Genomic DNA, 22,753 nt, shown 5'->3' with positions numbered 1-22,753 from the left:
AATCCCACTGCCAAGCTTCCCTCCAGTCCAAACCCCGGCTGCACAGCATTTCCTGGACATCTCAGCGAAACAAGCCTGGGCTCACAGCGCCGCCACTTACTACGCTTCCGCTTCGGGGACCCTGCTGAGGCCGGCAGCAGCCCAGCCGCCCGCGCCCCCAGCAGCCCGCAGACAGTGCAACATCGCCATCTAGTGGCCGCATGGTGCGGCTGCCAGCGGGATCTTCCATCCTAGGAAAATCGTGGTCACAGCGCGGTAACGGGGCCTTTTCACAGCGTCCTAAATAGCAGGCTGGCTGTCACTGCCACCTCCATAAGAGAAGTAAAAGCCAAAACATTTGGCTCGGTCAAAAGATCCTAAAAGAGGGTCCTAAAGGAGTCGCTATAGAGAGATTTCCCAGGCTTCGGGACCTCTGTCTGCCAGGGCGCAGGTCAGCAAGGCTGTCACAGAAACGCTTCCTCCCGAGGGAGGCGAAGACTATCCCACGGACCGGAGCAGACCTGCGGTGCGCGGCCGGAGGTGCATATGGAAGCACTGTGGAAACGGAGTCCTGGGCCAGCCTCCAGTCTCCGGCAGCGCCTGGGCGGGGCCTGGGAATCTGCATTTCCGTCGAGTTCCCCGCTGACAGTGCTATTGGTGGCCCACCCACCCTTAGGCTGGGTTGCTTCTCCCTGCACCTCTGCAGTGCTCTCGAGTCTGCGCTGATCTTGTTGGGCCATGACGGCCGAGCTCCAGGGCCCGAGCCTGCGTCCCTTCTAGGAAAAGCAGGGTACATCAAGACGAGACAGAGCCGAACATGGGGCTCTTCCCCACCCCGCACTCCAGCAGACGGACCGCCCCTGGCCACCTCGCCACAGCCACGGAAGACTTGCTTTGGGGCGTTTACCAACGCAGTGAGAAACCTCTCTGCTGTACAACCAGCACGGTTCCCAGGGAGGGCCCTTTTCTCACCTCACCACCTTCAGTCTGTCCTGGCGTATGTTCACCTTTATACCAGCATGGTAGAAAAATATAATTTTTAATATTTTGTGTGCAGGAAGGGGCCCCTTAAACAAGAATCTCTGGGACTCACAAATTCACAGGCAGAATCGGGTCATCTGGAAGGCCTGTACACATTTAGCCCTCTGTGACTCCGTATTATAAAAGAAAGAATGAATGGAGAAAAAGAATACATCAGTCTGGATGCTCGCCTTCAGTCAACAACGTGACAGAAGACCAACTCAAACTAATATAGGCAAGAGGAGATGGTTAACTCTTGCAGTGGAGAACTCTAGAGGCAGAGCTAGCCTCGGGCAGCTGGACTGGGGGACCCGGTGTCTCCCTAGCTCTCAGTTCCGTTCCATTTTCTTGCCCTCCCATGCCCACCAGATGACAGCTGCCTCTGCACACTCACTTCCAGGCCACCTGGACCAGTAAGGCCACCTGGACGCACAGAGCCACTCCTGTTCAGGGAATCCTGGCTCTGACTGCTGCAACCTGGTCCCCTGTCCCCCTAAAGCCACATGGGAAAATGGGGACATTCTAGGCAAAAATGAAGGCTCTGTCTGGAAGAATGAAAACTGGGTGGTGGGGGCAGACTCCCCTCTGATGCACAGGGCAACTGCTGCCAGCACCTGGTAGCTGAGAAACTTCTATTTATGTCAGCTCAGGGACCTGGCCAGTGGTCCAGGAACCACCACACTGGGGTAAAACAACTCAGGTAATACTCAAATGCAAGGAATAGATTGCATTGTGATTCAATCTTTTACCATTATGTATGCAGCTGTACTTTGTAAGCAAGGAGTTCAGAAGCATAGACTACTTCAGTGATGCTACTGCGCTTCCTGGCCAGTGTACAGAGCTACCACCAGCAATGAGCCCATCCCAGGCAGGGGTCGCTGATCCACTTGGAGCCTCAGCTGCCTGGGACGCCCAGCTCTGCCCTGCACTTCTGCTGCCAGGAACTCACTGTGGCTAAACGGCTCGGTCAGTATGCCCAGCCAGCCCACCCCATCCAGGGCATCCCTGTGGGGGACCCCTCATCAACAGAAACACCCCTGGATCTGGCCAAGTCCAAGTCTCTCTGGAGGTTTCTCTATCTAGTCACACGGTCCAACTGTGTCAATGATGCAGGGGCCTGTGAGCCCTGACCCGGATTTCATGGAGCTTCCAATCCAGGTAAATATCCACAAGTGGCACTTTGCTTCAGAGCTCAAGGTGGCCAATCCATCCCTGGAAGCCTTCATTAACCAGGGGAGGCCCCGTGGGCCAGGAGAGCATCTCCACCCTCCCCACTGGGACCAGAGGCACCTGCTCTGCTCGATCCTTCCCTCCCTTTCTGCACAGCCCTGGTGACATCCACCTTCCTCCTCAGGAGCCACAGGCTCCATGAACTGGACATCCCTGAGATACTAGGCACAGGCCTCACCCATCCCAGGGAACCCTGCAAGCGGAACGCGGTCCTCACTACATAACCGGAGCAAAACGGGTCCCCACATACTTTGGTTGCTGCTGCTGAGGAGAAAAGCCCAAGGAGCTCATCAAAATAACTAAGAGGGAATATGTGGCCAAACTGATCGCTCGGAACAGAAGTGAGTCCAAGTCATACTGGACGTGAGATAGGCTAGGTCCGAGGTTCCCGTTTTCGGAATCCCTCCCCCTCTGGGGGCTGCCAGAGGTGTCAGAGATGCTAGAGGGAGGAAGGGGGTGCCCAGAGGAGCAGAAAGGGGACCCCAGCTGCATCTACCCCCAGCCGAGGGCTCCCACATTTCACCGGGGTGAAGGGAGGCCGGATGCATTTTAGTGGATCAGTGAGAGTATATATGTCCGTATTGCCACGTCTCTAAGGTTAATGATAAAAAAGATAAATTGGGGATCTGCACTCCTGGACTCAAAATGAAACTAAGCGGTTTTTCCTTAAAAATAGAAAAACTCCTAATCTCCTCTTAAGGATAAGTTAAGTCCTGCTGTATTACCTATCACTGAAATGTGGGGAAGGGGAACACGAACACAGCTCCATTTTAAAACTAATCAGTTCCCCTCCGGGCCAGCTGGAAGGCTGGGGTGAGAAATTTGATGACCCAGGGCCCAGGGCGGGGGCACGGCGCACTTTGGTCTGTGCGAGGCTGCCATCGTGTGGCCGCCGCGGGTATCGCTCTCGGAAACGGCCCTTCAAAGAGCGCGAGCGCAGTTTAGTTGCCAAATTCTAGGACGCTGGGCGTTTCCTGCCTCAGTCGGAGAGGGGCTGCAAGACCGTGGGAAATCGGGCTTTAATGTTGCCGTGGGGGTTGAGTCTTCTCCAGGGCGCCTCCCTGGCGTGCTGTAAGCTGCCAATACGACAGACAGCAATTTCCCCTCTAAAGAGGAAGAGTTTGCTTACCTGCCTGGGTGCACAGGTCGGGGTAGCACGCATGCGCACAGGGCCCGGGAGCTGCGCCCCGCGGGGCTCGGTAAGCAGCCGCTCGGGGGACCTTCGCGACGTCCTCGGGCTGAGCTCTAGCCCGAGAGCTGCTACCGAGCGAGGACGGACCGCCGCGCACCTGGAGTCGCGAGGGAGGGAGGGCCCGGACTCTGGTCCGCACTGCTGTGTTCTTGGGTGCCGCCTGGCCCTGTAGGAGGCTAGGAAAGCACGCGTCTGGGTGCTTCCGGGTGGGCCCTGGAGGCGTGACGTGGGCTCCTTCTGCCCCCTCCTCCCCGGCACTGTTCACCTGCTCTGATGCCACCAGGCGGCCAGCTTGGCTCCGCCTCGCTATTCCTACCTCTGGGCCAGCCAGCGGGGGCCTGAACCGTGGGCCAGCTAAACCTCTCCTCCTCCAGCCTGCGAGTAGCAGGCAGTTAGTCCCCGCAAAGGGAAGCTGATAAACACTAGAGGTGCCAGGAGCTCACTCTTGGGGGGGGGGGGGGGGGCACCGGCCCAGCCCTGGCGAGGGTCGTGTGGGCCTGCACCCTATCCAGGCAGGACGTGTGGGGGGAAGAACTCTCTCCCGCTTCTAAAGCCACCGAAGCCACCGTGGGTGCTCTGCCCTGATGGTCTTAGCGAATCCTGATCATGCCCTGAAGACTCCACCTCTGAACGTCATAGTCAGCTTCAGTGTCCACCCCCTAAATGCCCTGCTACGAGGATTGAATGTAAACCCATGAAACCTGGGGGACCGAACACCATATGCAAACCATCGCACCCTTCTCTTCACTTACCCGTGAGGACCCTCAAGAACCCAGGAGATAAGAGGCCACCCCAAGCCCCGCAGAAACCAGAACCCCCGCTCTTCCCGTTCCGAGGACAAGTCTATGTTAACCTACCCACCCCTAAAGAATAGCATTTCTCACAGTGGGGTTTCAAGCTTTGCATCAGGCCAGGGAGAGAGAAGCAGTGGTCTACACCTCACTGTCTACACCACAAACCCCGCACAGGAGGCTTGCCTGAGGGGCTCGATGTGGGAACACTATGGAAACTATAGCTCTTCAAGGACAGACAGGATGAGCTCAGAGGCGCAGCTGCAGCACTGCGGTGAGACCTGAGTGTGGCCCTGCACTCAGTGTGAGAAGCAGGATTCTGCCAGGGAAGTAAAGGGAGATGTTACTTACTGGTTTTGATGCCCAGAAAGCCAGGTTCCCATGGAGAGCGGAAGGAAGAAGTGATAAAGATTCCCAAACAGGTTTGAGGGCTCCCAGGAAGAAGGGAGATGTGGCCCTGCTCTCAGCCTGGAGTTCTAGAGAAGGAAAGGCCCCGGCTTTGGTTTAGTTCTGAAATGTTCCCCGAAAGTCTCACACTTGGAGGGTGATTGGATCCATCCATTGGTGAGTTCGAGGCTGAACATGCTGGATAGAGGTGACTCACTGGACACATAACCCGGAAGGGTGCATTCTTGTCCTTGACTCTCGTTTCTCTCTGTTTCCTGAATGTCATGAGCTGAGCACCTTTTCTCTACTGTGTCCTTCTGCCATGCCATTTCTGCCTTGGAGTCAGCCAACCATGGCTTACAACCATGAATGAAAATAAAACTCTCTGTCAAGTTTCAGGTTTCAGTTATTTTGTCCCAGAGATGGGAAAGTGACAAAGACAGCCCCAAAGAGTGGCCTGAGTCCCAGATCTTCGAAGTGTTCTTGGACCCACTATATAAGGGTGTGGGGAACAGTCTCAAACCAAAGCTGCAGCATCCCAGAAGGTGTGGGGCAAATGATCACACATGGTCAGGAATGTAGAAGCCATAGGGTGAGAGAGAACCTACAAGCCACATGTCAGTTCTTGATTAGGATGGGCAGAAGCATCAGCAGGTGGCAGCAGGGACTCCAGAGCAGGAGTCCATGTGGGGAAGCTGCAAGCTCAGCACGGTTACCAACCTGGAGAGCAGAAACCACGGCAGAATGTTACAAAGGTGGTGGGGACACCAAGCAGTTTCCCAGGAAACCTCCAGCAGCACCGATTTCAGATCCAAAAGGCATCTTAGGAAGAACTAAAGGCTTCTGAAAAGCATGACACAGTTTTTCTCAAACTTCTAAACCATTAGTTGATAAATTATGAAACTTTACTTTTTTAATATAACACTAGGAAAGTGAACTAGATCAAAATTCAAACATTTGATATTGCTTCCTGGAAAATGAAGATTTTAAAAATCAGGGACCCCCCTGAGGTTTCTGCCCTTTGGAATGCACAACTTACCACCATTACCCCAGATGCCAGATATGGGGCTACAGGGCATAATCTTTACCCTAATAGGTTTTGGTCTTGCTTTGGTTTAATTTTTTCCTATTCCCCTAATCTTCCCTTTTTAAATGAGAATGTTTTAAAGGAGAATGTGCCATTGTACCTGAGATTATGTAATTTTTTTTTTTTTTTTTTTACTTTTTAGAGCTTCACAGCTAAAGGTTTGCCTTGAGTCTCAAATGAGACCTGAAGGCCAGGGATTTAACTCAGTGGTGCCAAGCCTGCCTGGCAAGCTCAAGGTCCTGATGTAATCCCTGGTGCTGAAAAAACAAAAACACAGCATCAAATGAGACTTGAAATTGGACATTTGAAAACGCTGAAACTCCTGAGACTTTGGAGAGGGGATTATTGCATTTCTGAATATGTGTGGGATATTGTGTTATGTTAGGCAGAATGACAAACTTGCTATTTTCTTTATTTTGAGATTAAGTGTGGTTTAGTAAAGCACACTCCTGTTATGTCTGGGTGGCTCATGGAGTGTGACCATGGGTACTATATAGGGTCCCCCTGCTCTGTTTCCCAGCTGTCAGGAATTGAACTGTTTTTGCTCTTCTATGCACTTCTGCCACATTTTTGCTTTACAGCAAGCTGATCATGGACTGAATCCCCTGAGCCATGAGCCAAATTAAAATTCTCTTTGTGGGTTTCAGGTATTATGTCCCAGCAATAGAAAAACTGGCTAATATATCCACTCCCTGAAAGAAGACCATAGTGTGGCAGCGGGATGTTCATGACCTTTGCCAGGCCTTGAGTTCTGAATGCCAGCTTTCACCCAACCACAGATTCTCCACAGCTGTCTGTCCCACCTGAGCCTATTTACCAGTGCAGGCGGAAACAGCCTCAGGGCACTGTGCCTCTCGCAGGGCATGGGCCTCTTGACACCAAGGGACAACCTTTTTCTCAGTAATGACTTCTTCATGGAATTTTCTATATTCTTTTTGGAGTCAAATAGCCTTTTAGATGGGAATAACACCTTTTAGATGGGAAAGGACATGCACTTAGAAAAATATAAACATTACTATTACAATGCTAAGAGCTCAAGCAGCCAAAGAGAAACAGGCTGGACTATATAAAAATTTTTTAAAATGTTTGTGCTTCAAGAAACACCAACAAAGTGAAAAAGAGGGCCCATAGAATGGGCATAAATATTTGCAAATTACATATCTGAGAAGGAACTTTAGAATATATAAATAACTATTACAACACAATAATAAAAGATAGTCCAATTATAAAGTGGACAAAGGATCTAAATAGATATTTCTCCAAAGAAGAAGTAAAAAGGGCCAATATTCCTTGCAAAGGTGCTCAATATCGTTAGTGATCAGAGAAATGCACATCAAAACCACAATGAGATGTCTCTTCACATGCCCTGGGACAGTGTTGCTACTGAAATGACAGGCAGTAAAAAGTGTGGGCTGGCTAGGTAGAAACTGGAACCCTCAAACAGGTCTGGTGTGATGTAAGATAGGGTTTCCCATTTGTTAAATATTTGGCAATGCCACAAAATGGTAAATCAAGTTTTCATATCATTCAGAAATCCCATTCCTGACTATATACCCAATAGAGATGACAACATACATTCACAAAAACTTATACATGAAGGTTCATAGAAGCATTATTGATAAGGATTTTTTCTCAATGTTATTATTATTATTTTTCTGTGCAATACTAGACTCAATCCAAAGATCCATCACTTACTTGGCAAATGGATAAACAAGATGCAGTTGGACTAGAGATTTACCTCAGTGGTTCTACTGCCTGCCTCACAAGCACAAGGTCCCAAGTTTGACCCCCTAGTGCCAAAAAAAAAAAAAAAAGATGCAGTACCATATATCCATATAATGGAATATTATTCATCCAGATAAAAAAGAATGAGGTGCTGACAGATGATACAACATCAATAAACTTTAAGAACCCTATGCTAAGGGCAGAAAGCCAGCTGCCAAGGAACACATAGTACTGATTCCACTTATATGACATGCTCAGAATGGGCAAAACTGTGTAGAAAGAATAGATCAGGAGCTATCTGTGGCTAGAAGGGTGATGGCAAATGAAAAGAGAGACTGTTAACGGGAACAGGATTTCTTTGGGGGAGCTGACTGTGGTAGTGGTTTTAGAACTCTGTAAACATATTAAAAGTCACTGAATTTACTTTAAATGAGTAAATTTTATACCTTGTAAATTACATCTCAACAGAGCTGTTAAAAAATAATAGGCAAGTGCTCACTTCAGCAGCACATATACTAAAATTGGAATGATGCAGAGAAGATTAGCATGGCCCCTGCGCAAGGGGAAAAAAATTTTAGCAGCTGTACCTCAGACAAAGGTCTACCATCTAGAATATATAAAGAATTGAAAAAAACCCAAATTCGAAGACCCAATTCAAAAATGGGCCTCTGAAATGAACAGACATTTCTCAAAGAAGTAAAAGCCGCAAATATATGAAAAAATGTTCAACATCACTGGTCATTCGAGAGATGCAGATGAAAACAACACTGAGCTTCCACCTAACCCCAGAAAGAATGGCTGCTATCAAGAAATCAACCAATAACAAATGCTGGCGGGGGTGTGGAGAGAAAGGAATCCTTTTCCATTGTTGGTGGGAGTGCAGACTCGTGCAACCACTGTGGAAATCAGTATGGAGACACCTCAAAGAACTAGGGCTAGAGGTTCCATTTGACCCAGCTATTCCCCTGCTGGGTATCTTCTCCAAAGAATTAAAAGAATCATACCACAGTGAAATATGTGCACCCTGTTTATAGCAGCACAGTTTGTAATAGCTAAAGCTTGGGAACAGCCCAAGTGCCCATCAACTGGAAACTGTATGAAGAAGATGTGTTTTTTTAATAAAATGGAGTACTACTCAGCCATAAAGAATGAGAAATTAGATACATTTATAGCTAAATGGATGCATATTGAGGCCATACTCTTAAGTGAAATAAATAGGACACACATGTGTAAATACCAAATAGTTTCTCTGGTGTGAGAAACTGAAAGTGTAAATAAGGATTAAAATGATTCAAAGGAATAATTGATAATTTGAAATAGGAAAGGGTCCAAAGGTGTAGGAGTGGTGGGAGGGGAATGCGAAGGGAAAGAGGGGAAAGGAAAAATTCTGAGAAAAGAAAAATAATGGAAACGAAATCTATGTAAATAGGGAAGGCTGGAGGGGGTGAAGGGCACACAGGTAATGGGAAAAAGTAAGAACCAAGATACATCATGTACAGGTACAAGCACCCAATGACAAATGTAAACGTATTGTATACCTAAAATGTACCAATAAAAGAATATTAAAAATAAAAAAGAGTAAAAAAAATTAAAAAATAATAGACAAGGACATAGACTGAATAATAAACAAAACTGGTTTCATAAACTGCCGTGACCTGAATGGCATAGGGTCTGAAGCCGGGGAGAGCAGTGGGAGATGAAGAAAAATGAAAACACCAAGATTATATTATGCTTAAAGCTGGGACCAGGTGAAGCCATAGCCTGTCGGGAGCTAAGGGCTGCCTGGAGTCCAGCGTGCTCTTTATTTACAGTGTTAGACAAACAGGGAGAGAAGGCGGGGTAACTGGTGCTACGTGGCCTTCGTGGCCTAGACTGAACGTAGTGTGATCATCTCCTGAACAGGGTATGCACAGAAAGGGAACAGGGAAGAAGGGTACATAATGTAACTGTCTCCAGGGCTGTGCCATCCAGGGTCTACAGCCTTACTCAAACAGACTGACGATGGAGGAGAAAGGGAGCAGGGAGGAGGCGATGGGCCATCTGCAGGCTTGCCCCATGGCAATAACCCAGCACACCACACCAATGCGAGTAGGGTGGGCATTCCCTGCTCCCACTGCACAGCAGGAACCATGCACTCGACCACAGGGTTGACGTCAAGGTGCCTTAGCTGGCAAGAGGCCACTCTGAGCTCCAAAGAATGCCCTTCTAGCTCTGAGATCGGCTTATACAGCCTTACATGAAGCCATCAACACAGCAGGTTTTCTTCCCTGAGAGAATTCCTTTATGGAAGAAAAACTTCATCAAACCCGAGACACTTCTATCAGATTATTTTCATGTAAGCACAATGCACCAACCATTCACTGCAAATACCACAGTATGCATAGTCCATGCATCCCATCGGAAAGGGGGTTTCTGGTATCACACAGCACTTGTGGCTGCAGACTCAAGACCCCTTCTGTGCTCTGAGCCTTCTTCGCAGAGAAGTAGAACAGCTTCATGATGTCCCTGTATGGAGTTCTAAATCCTACTTCTAGTAAGTTGGACACTTCCCTCTGTGTAATGGATTCAAGAGAGATAAAACTCCAGTGGACACTCCAGAAGGATCCCTTCCAGGAAGAAGAGTTTCCCCGGGCCAGAAATCGTAGCCCATTTCACACCTGTGCAAAGAACAGAGCTTGTCCCTGAGAAAGCATGCAGAATATTGTGTGACGGGAAGGAAGGGAGGAAAGGAGGGAGGGAGGGAGGGAGGCAGGGAGGCAAGGAGACAAATGGATGGAGGATGGACAGAGAGAGACAGATGTGTGGGAAGATAAATGGAAGGAAGGAAGGGAGGGAGAGAGGACAACAGATGAAGGATGGATGGATGGATGGGTGATGGATGGAGAGTTGAATGGAGACATAAATCAGTGAGAATATATATAGATGGGTAGTAAATAATTGAGATAAGTAGAGGATGGAAGGGAAAGACAGAAGAGAGCTGTATAGACAGACAGATGTATGGATAGATGAATAGGTGGAAGTGAGCCTGACTGAGTGTGTGTGTCTGTGTGTGTGTGTTTGTGTATGTGTGTAAGAAAGAGCACATGCCCAAGGCAATCCAAGGCAATGAGTGTCATGGTCACATACACAAGCCCTGAAAGAAGAGACCAGAGATCCTCCAGCCCAGGCAAACAGGACACAGAGGGGAAGGAGCAGAGCCAGCAGACCCACAGAGACAGTCCCTGGGTTCTCAAAGGCCACCATAAGCCACAGAGGGGTCTGGGGATCTTCAGTGATGTAGTCAGATCTGCAGGCACCAAGAAGTAGGGGCTGGAACTTGGACTGTCAACCTCAGGAGGGCTGAGCAGCTTTCTCTGGGGAAAATCCTACTGCACATCTGCATCTGGGACTATCACAGAGAAAGCAGTGCCCAGCCTTCAGGGAGCAGGTCCCAGCCCCATGATAAGCCTGGCTTATGCGGAGCTGTGTGCACCAGGCCTGGGGGCATATCCAGGCTGGGCTCTGCAGCCCCAACATGGCCAAGTAGAAGTCCCCCACAAGCCGGGAGATGTGTGGGAAGGGGGAAGCCAAGGCCACCCTGGGTTAGGCTGTGGTTTTTAGTTACTTTTACCACCACAAGCCTTTCCATAGGGCAGAAGGGCCCTCCATCCAGATTCCCACCCACCAGTTCCCATCTAAATCAGGTGAGGACAGAAGCCCACCAGAACCTACCCTGAGTTCTGCACACGGGGTCCCTAGGAGCCAAGACCTGTGGTGGGCACCATTCCAGCCCCAGCCCTACCCCCAGGGAGCTCTGGAGTGACTGAAGTGTCCCCAGAAAAGGAACTTATCTCCCTGGAAATTCTGGTGTCTGTGATCTCATGGTCTCATCAGGGCTGAAGGTGGAAAGGATTTCTACAGCATGGCTCAGAACGGTGAGGCCCCTCTCTGAGGCCACTTGCACTACGGGGGGAAGTTATTCAGGGAAACTGTCACATGGTCCCAGTGCTGCTTCACACGTTTATCCTAAGCAGCAGAAATTATATCACGTTTAAACAGTGAGCTTCTGGAATCTTTCCGGACTGCCCACAGTTGGCTGGGGGAACTGGGAGGACACCCATGCCCCTGTAGAGAGCCTACTGCTTACACCAGCACTGTCTCAGCCAGTCTAGTCCTGGAGCTAGCACCAGAAGGAAGTCAGAAATCAGCAGGGCCTCGGGCCTTTGTCTCCTGAAACACCCAAGGCTCAGGGCCACAGAAGCTGGGCGAGTCAGGAGCTGGAGTTAGGAGAGCTCTTGACGTAGCCCCGTGAGGCCCCAGCCTCTTGGCTTTTCTTCCCTTCCAGATCTCTCAGGTCAGCAGTCTCAGGAGCAGCCCAGCTTCCTCTTCTTTCGCTCCATGTTCTTGATCATTCTTATTTTCTACTTCTTCTCCAAGGCACTGCTCCTGAAATCGGGAGAGAATCCACAGGAGTTCCAATTAAACATGGTGAGGAGGTCATCATGGATGGTCAGGGCTGAACCTTTAGCTGAAGGGAACTGGCACTTTGTGCTAAGACTGAAGATGAGATGCAAGGCCAAGCACCCCGGCTGGCTGCAGGAAACCTGTTTTGTACCTAAGAGTGCAAATTTACTGAACAAAACCACAGGGAACCCAGTGCAGGGAGATCTGAGGAAGGCAGGTGAAGGAAACAATCCGCCCATTCCTCCCTATCCTGGGCTTCTGCATCAACAAATTCAACTAAGCATGAAATGAAAATATTGCCCCAAAACACTGCATCTATACTGAATATGGACAGACTTTACTTCCTGTCGTTATTCCCTAAACAATTCAGATAACAACTCTATGCATAGCATTTACAGTATACTAGGCGTTCTGTGTGGCTTACGGATGAGTTGAAGTATACAGGAGCATGTGCGCAGGCTCCAGGCAGATATGCCATTTGATCTAAAGGATTCGAGCATGTGAGGATTTCGGCATCCATAGGGGCCCTGAACTGATTCTCTGTGGGTGCTGAGAGATGGCTATACTTTAAAAGTTGGGGCTTTATGCTTGACTGTGAAGATGTCCCACACACACATCTATGAGCAGTGAAATACCCAAGGTTCTTGTCGCTTCTTCTAAGAGCCTTCAGAATTTAAAAGTTAGGGCTTAGTTCAGCAACCTGGTGGGGGTAGCCCATCTTTCTGTTGCAAACCAAAGAGAATAAAAGCTCCTTTCTGGCAGATGGGCAGAACCAATACCAGACACGATGCAGCCTTCTAAGACAATGCAGTCCTCACTTGGACATTGTAGGGTTTCAATACTGAATCTCTATCCTAGAACAATCTACTTAATGAGCAGTATTCCTCCCCTGTACCACCTTCATTTACACATCCCCATCTCTTGCTTAGGGAGGGCAGCACACATGGGAAATCCCAGACTTATGTATGCAGCTCACTAATGCAGAAGGCTATGAGGTGGAGTACAGATATGTCATTCCACAATGTACAATCGTTACGGTTTAGAGTTTAAAATAATTATTTATTCTTTAGGCACTTGAGACCAAAGATTTTTCTGTGCAGGCAATGTCGGGCTTGGCTTCAGGAAAATCTAAAGTCTTATAAAATGCTAAACACACAAGCCACTAAAAACTATCCAGTAACTATCCTTCCCCACAATTTCACTCTACACTCGCTTTGGATCATGCTAAAACCTAATGCTGTATTCCACTTTCTATTTGCTGTATTCCACAATCTGGCCTTGAGAGGCAGGGAGGAATTTGTCTTGATTTTGTTCTGCCTGAAAGATGCTGGTCCATAGAAAAATTTGAAATTCAAATTTTTCAGCATTTCCTTAATGATGCAAGACTACATTCGATTCCCATGTGCTCTCCATTTCTTTTTGGCTTCATTAGTTTTTTACAAAGCTGTTCCTTATTCCACCCCTTCTCCCCACCCATGGCATGGAGATTCTAAGCATAAACCAATGCAGCCCACTGCCAGCAAGAAGCCCACAGGGAGTTGTCTAGGAAGCTACCTTGCAGGTTCACATGTCAGCTTCATGGAACAAGGACACAATGACAAAGGAGACAAGAAGCTCATGGAATGGCACATCTGCACTCTACTTCATGGCCTTCTGCATTAGTGAGCTGCATAGGTCGGGGATTTCCCAGGTGTGCTGCCCTTCCTAAGCAAGAGATTGGGATACATAAATAGGGATAGTGCTAAGGGATGGACAATTGAAAGATCAGGAACACATTGCGGACCCTTCCAAATGGATTGGAAGTAGATGGATGCCCCCAATCCCATTCCATCTTCTTGACCTTCACTTGAACCCTTGCTACATTATTCTCCAGAGGACAGGGAGAGATGCCAGGAGACACAAAATGGTGGTTCTACCAAGCATTTATGACGTGGAATTTGGATCTGTTTTTCCAATATTCCGTCACTGAATGGAATTGGTTTTCCAGTTCTATCCTCAGGCCCTACTCTGCTCGATGCTGAGTTTACTGATAAGAAAGTCCATGTCACCATATGTGACAGTTAAGTTTGATTGTGTCACCTTGATTGGCTTGGAAGCCACCAGGGTATTGGTGAAGCACACTTCTGGGTGTGTCAGGTCAGGTCCTGGAGGCATGACCTTGGGTATTGAGTACTCTGCCTGGTCCATCAACCCTTCCTCTCTAGCGCTACTCCCTGCTCTGCTTCCTGGCCACCAAGAATTAAGCAGCTTTGTTGGGTCATGCCTTTCCGCCATGATGTTCCTGCTTTAGAGCCTGTTGACCATGTGCTGAATCCCCTGAAACCATGAGCTAAATTATCTCTCCCAGCTGATTAATACACTGTGTTAATTTAGGCGTCCTCCCCCTCCTGCAAAATCAGCACTACCTGGAAAAGAGCAACTTTCTTATCCTACTGTGCACTTCCCCAGCCCATTCCCCAGAATCCTTGGAGCAGGAGGGTTAGTTCCAATCCCTAGAAGGAAAAGCACAGTTTTGCATCTGAGCTGAAAATACATATGTAACACATTTTAAAACTAAAGAATAAATGGAGTATTTCATTGTTACCTACACTAGAAAAAATTTAAGTTTATTTACAGAGCTGTCTAAATCAAAAACAGTTGGTTTGGCAGAACTTAATTCGAAGCATTTAAAAATGCCAGGATACTTTAGTTCTCTCTGATACAGAGTTTTTATGTCATACAGTAGTAGTTGATACTGTACTTATAGATGAGTTCTGAGGCTTGGTCAGCCTTAGTCACTACTATATCCCTCACAGCTAGGAAAGTGCCTGATATATTTCAATTCTCTATTAACAGTTATCAAGTGAGATTAGTGAAGGAGTATGTGAGTGAATCAATGGAGAATGAAGTAGGTAATCATTATCAATTTTCCACCTTTTTTGACATTTTCACATGTTAGGAGCTAAAGCATGCTAACAGATATCACAGGTCTGCTTGTATTTTAAAAGTTCAATAAACCTTTTTAAAATGAATGCACTCCTTTGCAAGCCTAAGCATCTGAGAATCAACCTCGCCAACTCAGTCATGGGTTGCAGTATATGACAATGGACACTAGAGGGAGTTACACAACTTGTCAAAGATGCGTTAGGCAAAAAAAAAAAAAAAAAAAAAAAACCCTTCAGGGTGATGGTTTCGCTGTGCGCGCTTCCCAGCACACTGCACCAGCATAAAACTGCTATTGCTGCTGCACTGTACAGTGTCCAACCACTCACCAGAACAAGCCGAAAAAAGTGTAGAACTTCAATTTGCCATGCATCAAACTTTTCGAAAAGCAAGCCCACCTCCCCATCTCAAATTGCCCACATCTCTTTTTGGATAACCCCTCCAGTTTAAAAAATTAAGCATAAATGGAAGAAAAGTGTTTCCCCACAGATGGCAACTAAGTCCATGACAAATTCACCTGGAGAAACGAAAAGCAAAAGTATGGACCTATAGAAGGGAAAAATAAAATTTTTAAGCAGGGCACAATTATTTCTTATCTCCAGCAACATTTCTGCAAAATAACATTTCACCATTGACTTGTTCAATTTCACCCCCTCCAGTCAAGGAACTGAAGGCATGTGCAGGCTAACCAGAAAATCACATCACATGGAATCGGGATCCTATTGGTCAAGTTTCAAAGGCCTTGCGTGCAGCTGAGTGTAGGAAGAAAGAAATTTCCCATAAACTCTCTCTCAAAAGGTCTGAAAAATCTGTAAATATTTCCAGAGCCATTATAAGCCACAGATGTTATCCACAGTCAGGTTTGTACAGACTTTAAAAGACCCAGTCCACACATGAGACTACTTCAAAAATAGGTTTTTTAAACATTTGCAAGGAAACCAAGTGAATTTCCTTCTGAAATGTTGTAAAATGTTCATGCCTTATTTAGAGTAAGAAGCAATTGGCTCCACTAGGCTTTTTGCTTAGCACTCTATTTCCATAGCAAGTGAAGTTGTAAGGAGCTTCCAAAATAACAGTCAGAAATAAAAGGACAAGAGATAGAACTTGAAAGATAAGTCCAGAAAGGAACTCTAAGAAACACTTAGTCATTGAAAGCTAAAATTAAGTAGCTCGGTGAGATGTCCAGGGAAAAGAGGATCCTGGAACGTGCATTATTGGGGGACCCAGGGGAAATTCTTGTCTGCTAAGACTTGTTGGTTTCTATGAAAGGAGAAACAGATTAGGAACTGAGAAAGTGCAGAGCATCTGTGACTGCATTTGCAGCCCTCACTTAGCAACTTGGAAAAACCTGAGATGTCAGCGCTGACATGATGGTTACAAGCCAGTGCTGCTTGACTGAAAAAACCCTCCTGAGTGAATTAAAATCCTGACTGCGGGCCCTGGGGGAGACAGGAGGTGTGGGTGAAACTGAGAACTACCCCCAGTTTATACAGGGAGTGAAAGATCCTGACTTAAGAGTAATTTTTAATTCCAAAGTTTTACTAATCTAATTATGTCCTAATTATAACGATGGCCTCCTTCCTTCAAGGGACTCAAGCTTGCCTCTGGAACATTCTCTGTGCGAGTCTTCTCATTTGCTTGAAAGGGGGACTTGGCGAATCTCAGAGTGAATTAAAGTGACAGGTTTGGCATCTGATTCCCAGCTCAGCTGCCTCTGACCAGACCACAGTCATTCCCATTCTTGATCTAAGCCCCAGTGGAATTCTCCAGGAGGAAGCCATCTTCCCCATTAGGCAAAAGCACCCTCCTCCCTGCTCACCCCCTCCAGCCCCCTCCAGCCCCTGAAGTTCCCACATTCTGATATGCAATCCGTTTTCTTTTTCTTTTCCCAGCCAAGAAACTGTGGAGTCCACAACAAAGACTGTAGCCTCGTTTGTGAGGTTCAGCCGAAAACCGACACCACTGGTCAGCTGAGTGCTCAGGGAGGCAGACTGGCTTCCCTGTCATTCCTAACTCAGTGCCACAGGGCAAGTCACTTAACCACCTCATTAGGATCACAGTCACAGCCCTGCCACGGTCTCTTCCCCAGTGCCTGTTCACCCCATTAATATCTGTAAAATCCGGCAAGCCCTCTAGCTGAAAGGCACCACAAAAGCAAAACTCATCACTATCATCATCAATAAACTCCAAGGCGCTCTTGCCTGTCACCACCTAAGGTAAATCAGTCACCCACCTTGGTCCATCGGTCCCCTAATGAGCACCTGCAGCCATGGAAATGTCCAAGATCGACACTCGAGTTCCAGGAGAGAAAGAGAGCCACTGCTTTAATTTGAGAGAGTCTCACAGCCACAAGGGCACCTGCAGCCTGGAGGTATCACACCTCCTGCCCTGGCCCCAGCCCCTCAGGGGACCCCAGGAGCCCAGGGAGGCCTGCTGCATGCAACCCAACCCCACTTGGGAGCAGGGAAATAACACTGACAGAAAGCATTTTGGAAGTAGAGAGATAAGTGGGTCTGGCTACTTAAGGAACATCTCAAGGGCTGCCTTCCCTTGGGACCCACCATTGGGCCCCTGTCCTCCTCCCTTATAAACACCTCCATTCAAAATTCCCACTGACAAAGTCACCAGGGCTCTGTCTGGAAGAATCCAGAATGGAAGATGGTGTGCCTGGCCATCAGCGGGAAATAAATAACAACATGGCTCTACGGCGCCATACTACACTGCCGGTAAAAAGGAGAAAAGAGACAAGCGAGCATTGTGTGTGTGATGTTGCTGTTGACATGGATGTGTTTTCCCTCAAAGAAGACAGGGATTGGACCTGCAAACCATGGGGGTCTTGAATTTTCACCCATGTGCATACATTACCTGTTCAAAATACTGCTTGCAACTAAGTGATCTTCAGCCAAACACAGGAAACTGACCTTAGAAGTTTGAAGGGACTGTTCTAATTGCAGAAGGGAACCCCTTAGTCTTGGAGAGATTTTCATTGCTAAATAGGTGGAGATCTTTCTGAGCAAGACAGATGGCAAGGTGAGCTTCACTCATGAAGGAAATGTACAAAATGATGCCAGCAGCCAGGTCTTTCTCCCTCCTTTGTTCTTGGCATAACCCCAACAAACACAGAATCCACATGCATGGGAGTTAATCTGTACCAGGTATCCATGTTTGGAATCACCAGACAAAGGGCACTGTATTCAGTCCCACTCACCATCCGGAAGTCCTGCCTGTTGAAGCTGAACCTGGAGCCAGATGTTGATGCGCTGGTCCCAGGTCCCGGGGGGCTCCACCTCCCACAGGCGACCCCGAAGCTCTGGACAGGCCAGCAGGAAGTGCCTGCAGACTGAGGGGAGAACACGCATGTGTCAGGAAGACCCCTGCCCAGCCCCGGTTCACCCGGACCAGCTCTCTCTGGTGTCTCGAACGTGGCCCTCATCCAGCTCCTCCTGCAGCAGCCCTGCCCCCCCAGCAACCTGCTCTGATCTCTGCTACACTCAGCACTTTCTCACCAGCCTCCCCTGGACGCTGCAGCCTCACCCACGCAGTGGTGCTCCCAACTCCATCCATCCCATGCGCATTTCATTTCAAAGACACAATCCCCTTTGATATCTGGCAGGGGTGGTTCCAGAACCCCCTGAAGGCACTCAAATCTGAGCATGCCATACTCATATATAATGGCATCGTGTTTGCACATAACTAGGAACATCCTCCTACACATTTAAATCAAGGAGTTGATTTACAAGGAGTTACAGTCCACTAAATATAATGTAAATGCTTTGTAAATAGTGGTGACACTACACTGTTTAGAGAATAATGGCCAGGGGGAAAATCTGTATATGTTCAGTAAAGACATATTTTTTTCCAAGTGTTTTCAATCCATGCTTGGTTGAATCCCAGAATTTGGAAGCCACAGATATGGAAGATCAACTCTACCACAGATCAGGTGGCTTAAACAACAGAAATTTATTTCTCACAGTTTGAAAGCTGGAGGTCCAAAATCGAGATGTCACGGGTTTGGAGTGGGCAGTTTTGAATGCCAGTGCCTGACTACGGGCAAATAGGGAGCTGCTCTGGCCCTGCAGGGGTCTGAGGGGTCCTCATCAAGCCCTCTCCTAATTTTTGTAGGGTACGGGACGAGAGCACAGGCAGAAATCTATAGAATGCAATGCTAACTATTTGAAAGTATCAAAGTGCTAGGTGTAACCCGCTCTGCCCTCCTAGCTTGGCAAATACAACTTCTTAACAACAGAGAAAGCCAGGGTCCAACTTAGAATTCTTGGACTCCTGGAGTTCTCCATCAGGAAGTGGCAATACCACAAGAGCGGGCTTCTCCCCTGCCCTGCTCCCTCCCCTCCTCAAGGGGGCGCTGCACACAGATGTGGACGCTGGCCCACACTCCATCTGCAGCCCACCAACAGCTGCCCAGGGCCCCAGGGGTGTGCAGGTGGGTGCCGTGTCCACCCCATGAGGGCAGACACAGGGATGAAGTGCAATCAGCCCCCAGGCAGCCACTGGTAGGAATCTGGGGTTCTGCCACGCTGAGTTGGTTCAGAAGGAGCAGTGTGGGTCCAGAGGGCACATCTCCTTGGCCTAGTGTCCTTGTCCCCTGCAGTTGGGATCCAGTTGGAAAAGGGGCTGAAAGCAAAGGGAGCAGAAAAAAAGAAGGGCAAGACTACCAAATAAAAGCCTGCCAGGGAGGGTGGGTGGCTGAACCACCAGGAGAAGAACTGTGGTTCCGAATCAGGACCTTCGGGTCTCTCTCTGCAGAGGGAGACAAAGGAAGGACAGCCGTTCCCGGAGGACAGGCTCCTAGGCCCCCACTTTCAAGACACTGAGAGCCTGAGGTGGCCCGAACTCGGAGGCCAACATGCTCCAACAGAGGTCTCAGAATCGACAGGAGAATGAGAGGCTGGCAGGTGTGGTCCTTATCCAAAGGACCTGCTGCCTGACTGCCACGGCCTGCCCTGCCTCTGACAGTGAGCTCCCAGCACAGGAAGCCTGGGGCATGCTCTGCAGAAATCCAAGGCTCTCTTGAGTTTAATAATAGCCTGAGGGTCTGAAAAACACAAAGAAATAACTAAACCCACTTGAGGGAAAGTGTGTTTTTCACCTGCTTTTCTCTGCGACTTCAGAGCAACAGAATTTTCCTTGCCGTTCCTAACTTTCCCCTCCTATCCATTGTTCTCTTCGTTCCAGAAGGACCCTGGGACTAAAGAGTAACTTGCAAAAGCATCTGTATGAAAAGCAGAGGGGCAGGGCCCAGAGCTGGGTGGGCGTGCTTCATGGGAAGCAGGGAGCCCAGAGAGGTCCTCTTGGGCCCGCCCACCCTTATTGACTTGGAGTGTGTGACGTTTAGCAGCTGAGCTTTTGATCTTGCTCTGGCAAATACATACAAAGAATGTCAAGAACTTGGAAAGGGATCCAGCAGGGTGATCAGAGAGGAAGGAAAGTGAAAACATCAGAGGTGCTGGAAGCTTCCACTCTCTCCTGCCTTCCTCCGTCAGCTCCTGGGCTCTCCTGCAGCTTCTATTTCAAAGGACAAAGTCATGTACTATAAGCTTCAAATGAAACAGTGGACTCACTGGGAGGGTCCCAGAGGCAGTTCTCTGGAATCTGCTTCTGTCTGAGGTTGTTGCTTTGTTTCTGATTACAGATACTCCTCAGCTCCTAATGAGGTCACATCCCAATAAACCCATTGTAAATTCATAATTTTACAGTACATGTAAGACATGTCACCTGCTGAGAAGTATCCCTTAGCCTAGCGCATCCCTCAAATGTGCTCTGAGTGCTTATACAAGCCTGAAGTTGGGCATACTCCTCTAACACAAAGCCTATTTTACAAATGTGGGATGGCTTGTGTACTTTATTGAACTCTGCATCCAAAAGAGAACCGGCAACACAGTCTACTGGAGAATCGCAGGTATTTACCCTGGCGATGCCATGGTGGACGGGGACCTGGGGCTCGAAGCCAGCGCCCAGCATCCCCAGAGATGGAATGGGACCACATATCCCAAGCCCAGGAAAAGATCAGAACTCAAAATTTGCAATACACTTTCTACTGAATATGTACTGCTTTCACACCTTCATAAAGTCAATAAGCTCCTAAGCCATCATGAGTTCGGGAACCACCCACATTTTCAAATCCAATGATGACTCAGGTAGAGAAGGTTCGTTTCCTGAGGTCCAGCATGAGGTTTCTGTGCTGAAGCCATGGGAGGCTCCTTAGAAGGAAGGAAAAGCTGAGGGCTGCATCCGCCCAGGGCCTCCCGAGAGACTCCCACCCCAGAATCACCTGGAAAACACAGGCTCTCTTCATCCCCGTCACCCGAATGCTCACACACACAAGGTGGGGTTACCTTGGAACATGGCAGGAGAAATCGGATAGCTGATGCCCAGGGCCTCATCTTCTGGAAAGGTCTCACAGAAGTCCCTCAGCATGGCTGTTCCCAGGCCTTGGCGACGGTGTGTCCTTCTGACAAACACAGTATCGAAAACAGGCAACAGATAGGACGCGCCAGTGCTGTTGCTACACAGACTGCCTGCAGGGAAAGCAAGACGCACACACTGTCTCTTGGGTTGGATGTGGACCCACCAGGACCCTGTGGGGTCCCTGCATAGCCAGGATCATTGCTGCCACCTGGAAGCAGAGTTAGCTTCACAAGGCAAACAGTCAATGCTAAAATAGCAGATCATTCCAAGTCACTAGTTAGCTAGTTGACCAATCTGTTTTCTTGTAAGTCTCATGTCTTATTAATTGCTACAGGGCAGCCACTGGACCACTGGACCACTCCACCAAAATGAGAAGGAAACCTGGAAGACTGAGCAGAGCAATGTCTCATGTACCCAACCTCAAGACCTCACCTTTCAGCCAACAAAGATTATCTTGGAAGCATCAAAATTCTCCCTGCAAGAGTGAATCCTGAAGCCAGAGAACATGGGCTGGGAGACCAAACACTCTCATCTCCAGGATATGGATTTGTATCAGTAACTCCGACATGGGCTCACAGTGCCCAATTAGGGCAAAAGGCATGTGCCCCAAACAGACACAGCACCAGGCCCTGCCTCCCACGAAACATTGATAACCCTGCTGCAGAACAGCAAGTGAACCTCCAGTTGGTCCCCTCCCCACTTTTCCACCTTGAATTTAACTTTATTGCAGCCAACACTGACACCAGCATGGCTGTCATTTCTGCAATGAGAACTTGACCTCAAAGCCAGTCATTTGTTACAAAGATACACACTACTGTGGTGAACCCTTTGCATAAATGGCCAAAGTTATTTCCCTTCCTATATCCCTACCCTTGGGATTTTTGAAGCCCATCCCATCAAGAAACAGAGTCTACCTCCCCTCCCCTTCAATCCAGGTTGGCCTGTGATTCACTCTGAGCCACAGAATGAGGCAGGGTAACAGCTCAGCAATTCTGAGCTTGGGCTGCATGGGTCCAGTGTCCCTCTAGACTCTCTGAGATACCTACAAACCAGCACAGACCTGTCTGATACCATGAAAGAAAAATGGTCTGAACGGCCCTGTGGTCCCAGCCAAGCTACAGCCAGCCCTAAGCAACAGGCCCAATTAGCTGACAGGTAGGTCACTGTGGACACAAAGGCAACATTAGAAAACCACTCAGCTGATCCCAGCTCAAGTGCCAACCAAGACAGTCCTTAAATGGACAGTTGTTACCTTATGCTAAAAATGAGTAAATCAACAATATATGTCCAACAAGGGAACTCAATTCACTTGAGATAGTAATTGTAAAATATTTGGAATTTTGACCTCAATGTGTTGGATAGTATCAACTTGATTGAAATTTTCATATTTCAATTTGTAGAACATGAGAAAAAGTTTCCCCTAATGTGAAGTCTTTCAAAGTTAAGAAAGTTTAGATTTAAATTAAGATATAATTCCATTCAACAAAGCATTAAGAAGAAGTAAATATTCAGGAATATATTTAACAAAAGAAGTGCAAGCCTTAAACATTG

The 22,753-nt window shown here is 48.1% G+C and overlaps 1 protein-coding gene, 1 long non-coding RNA gene and 1 other non-coding gene across 5 annotated transcripts in view; 1 reads left to right on the top strand and 2 right to left on the bottom strand.

The window, feature by feature from the left end:
- LOC147824856 (uncharacterized) overlaps positions 1-3,850 on the bottom strand; it is an 83,014-nt gene extending 79,164 nt beyond the window's left edge. The window contains exon 1 of the long non-coding RNA XR_015441679.1: positions 3,359-3,850. This is a non-coding gene — a long non-coding RNA (uncharacterized LOC147824856). The remainder of the gene's footprint in view (positions 1-3,358) is intronic.
- Positions 3,851-4,327: 477 nt separating this feature from the next.
- Positions 4,328-22,753, bottom strand: part of Fam169b (Protein FAM169B) — an 85,305-nt gene continuing 66,879 nt past the window's right edge. For 2 of the 3 annotated variants that reach the window (XM_087188304.1, XM_087188306.1), the window contains exons 6-9: positions 21,130-21,312; positions 17,985-18,116; positions 11,538-11,836; positions 4,328-5,319 (exon numbers count right to left, since the gene is read on the bottom strand). In XM_087188304.1, coding sequence (XP_087044430.1) covers positions 11,805-11,836; positions 17,985-18,116; positions 21,130-21,312 — 347 coding nt within the window. In that variant the 3' untranslated portion in view covers positions 4,328-5,319; positions 11,538-11,804. Of the gene's footprint in view, positions 5,320-9,049; positions 11,837-17,984; positions 18,117-21,129; positions 21,313-22,753 lie in introns of those variants that run through there. The other variant, XM_087188305.1, reaches the window with a different exon arrangement.
- LOC147824855 (U6 spliceosomal RNA) lies at positions 7,903-8,007 on the top strand. Its single transcript, XR_015441912.1, has one exon. It is a non-coding gene; the product is annotated as a U6 spliceosomal RNA (small nuclear RNA).

The sequence above is a fragment of the Heterocephalus glaber genome, unplaced genomic scaffold, assembly GCF_053883595.1.
Source record: "Heterocephalus glaber isolate CG9 unplaced genomic scaffold, H.glaber_assembly_v1.0 deba00001531, whole genome shotgun sequence".
NCBI lineage: Eukaryota > Metazoa > Chordata > Mammalia > Rodentia > Bathyergidae > Heterocephalus > Heterocephalus glaber.
This window is presented reverse-complemented; position numbering and strand designations above follow the sequence as displayed.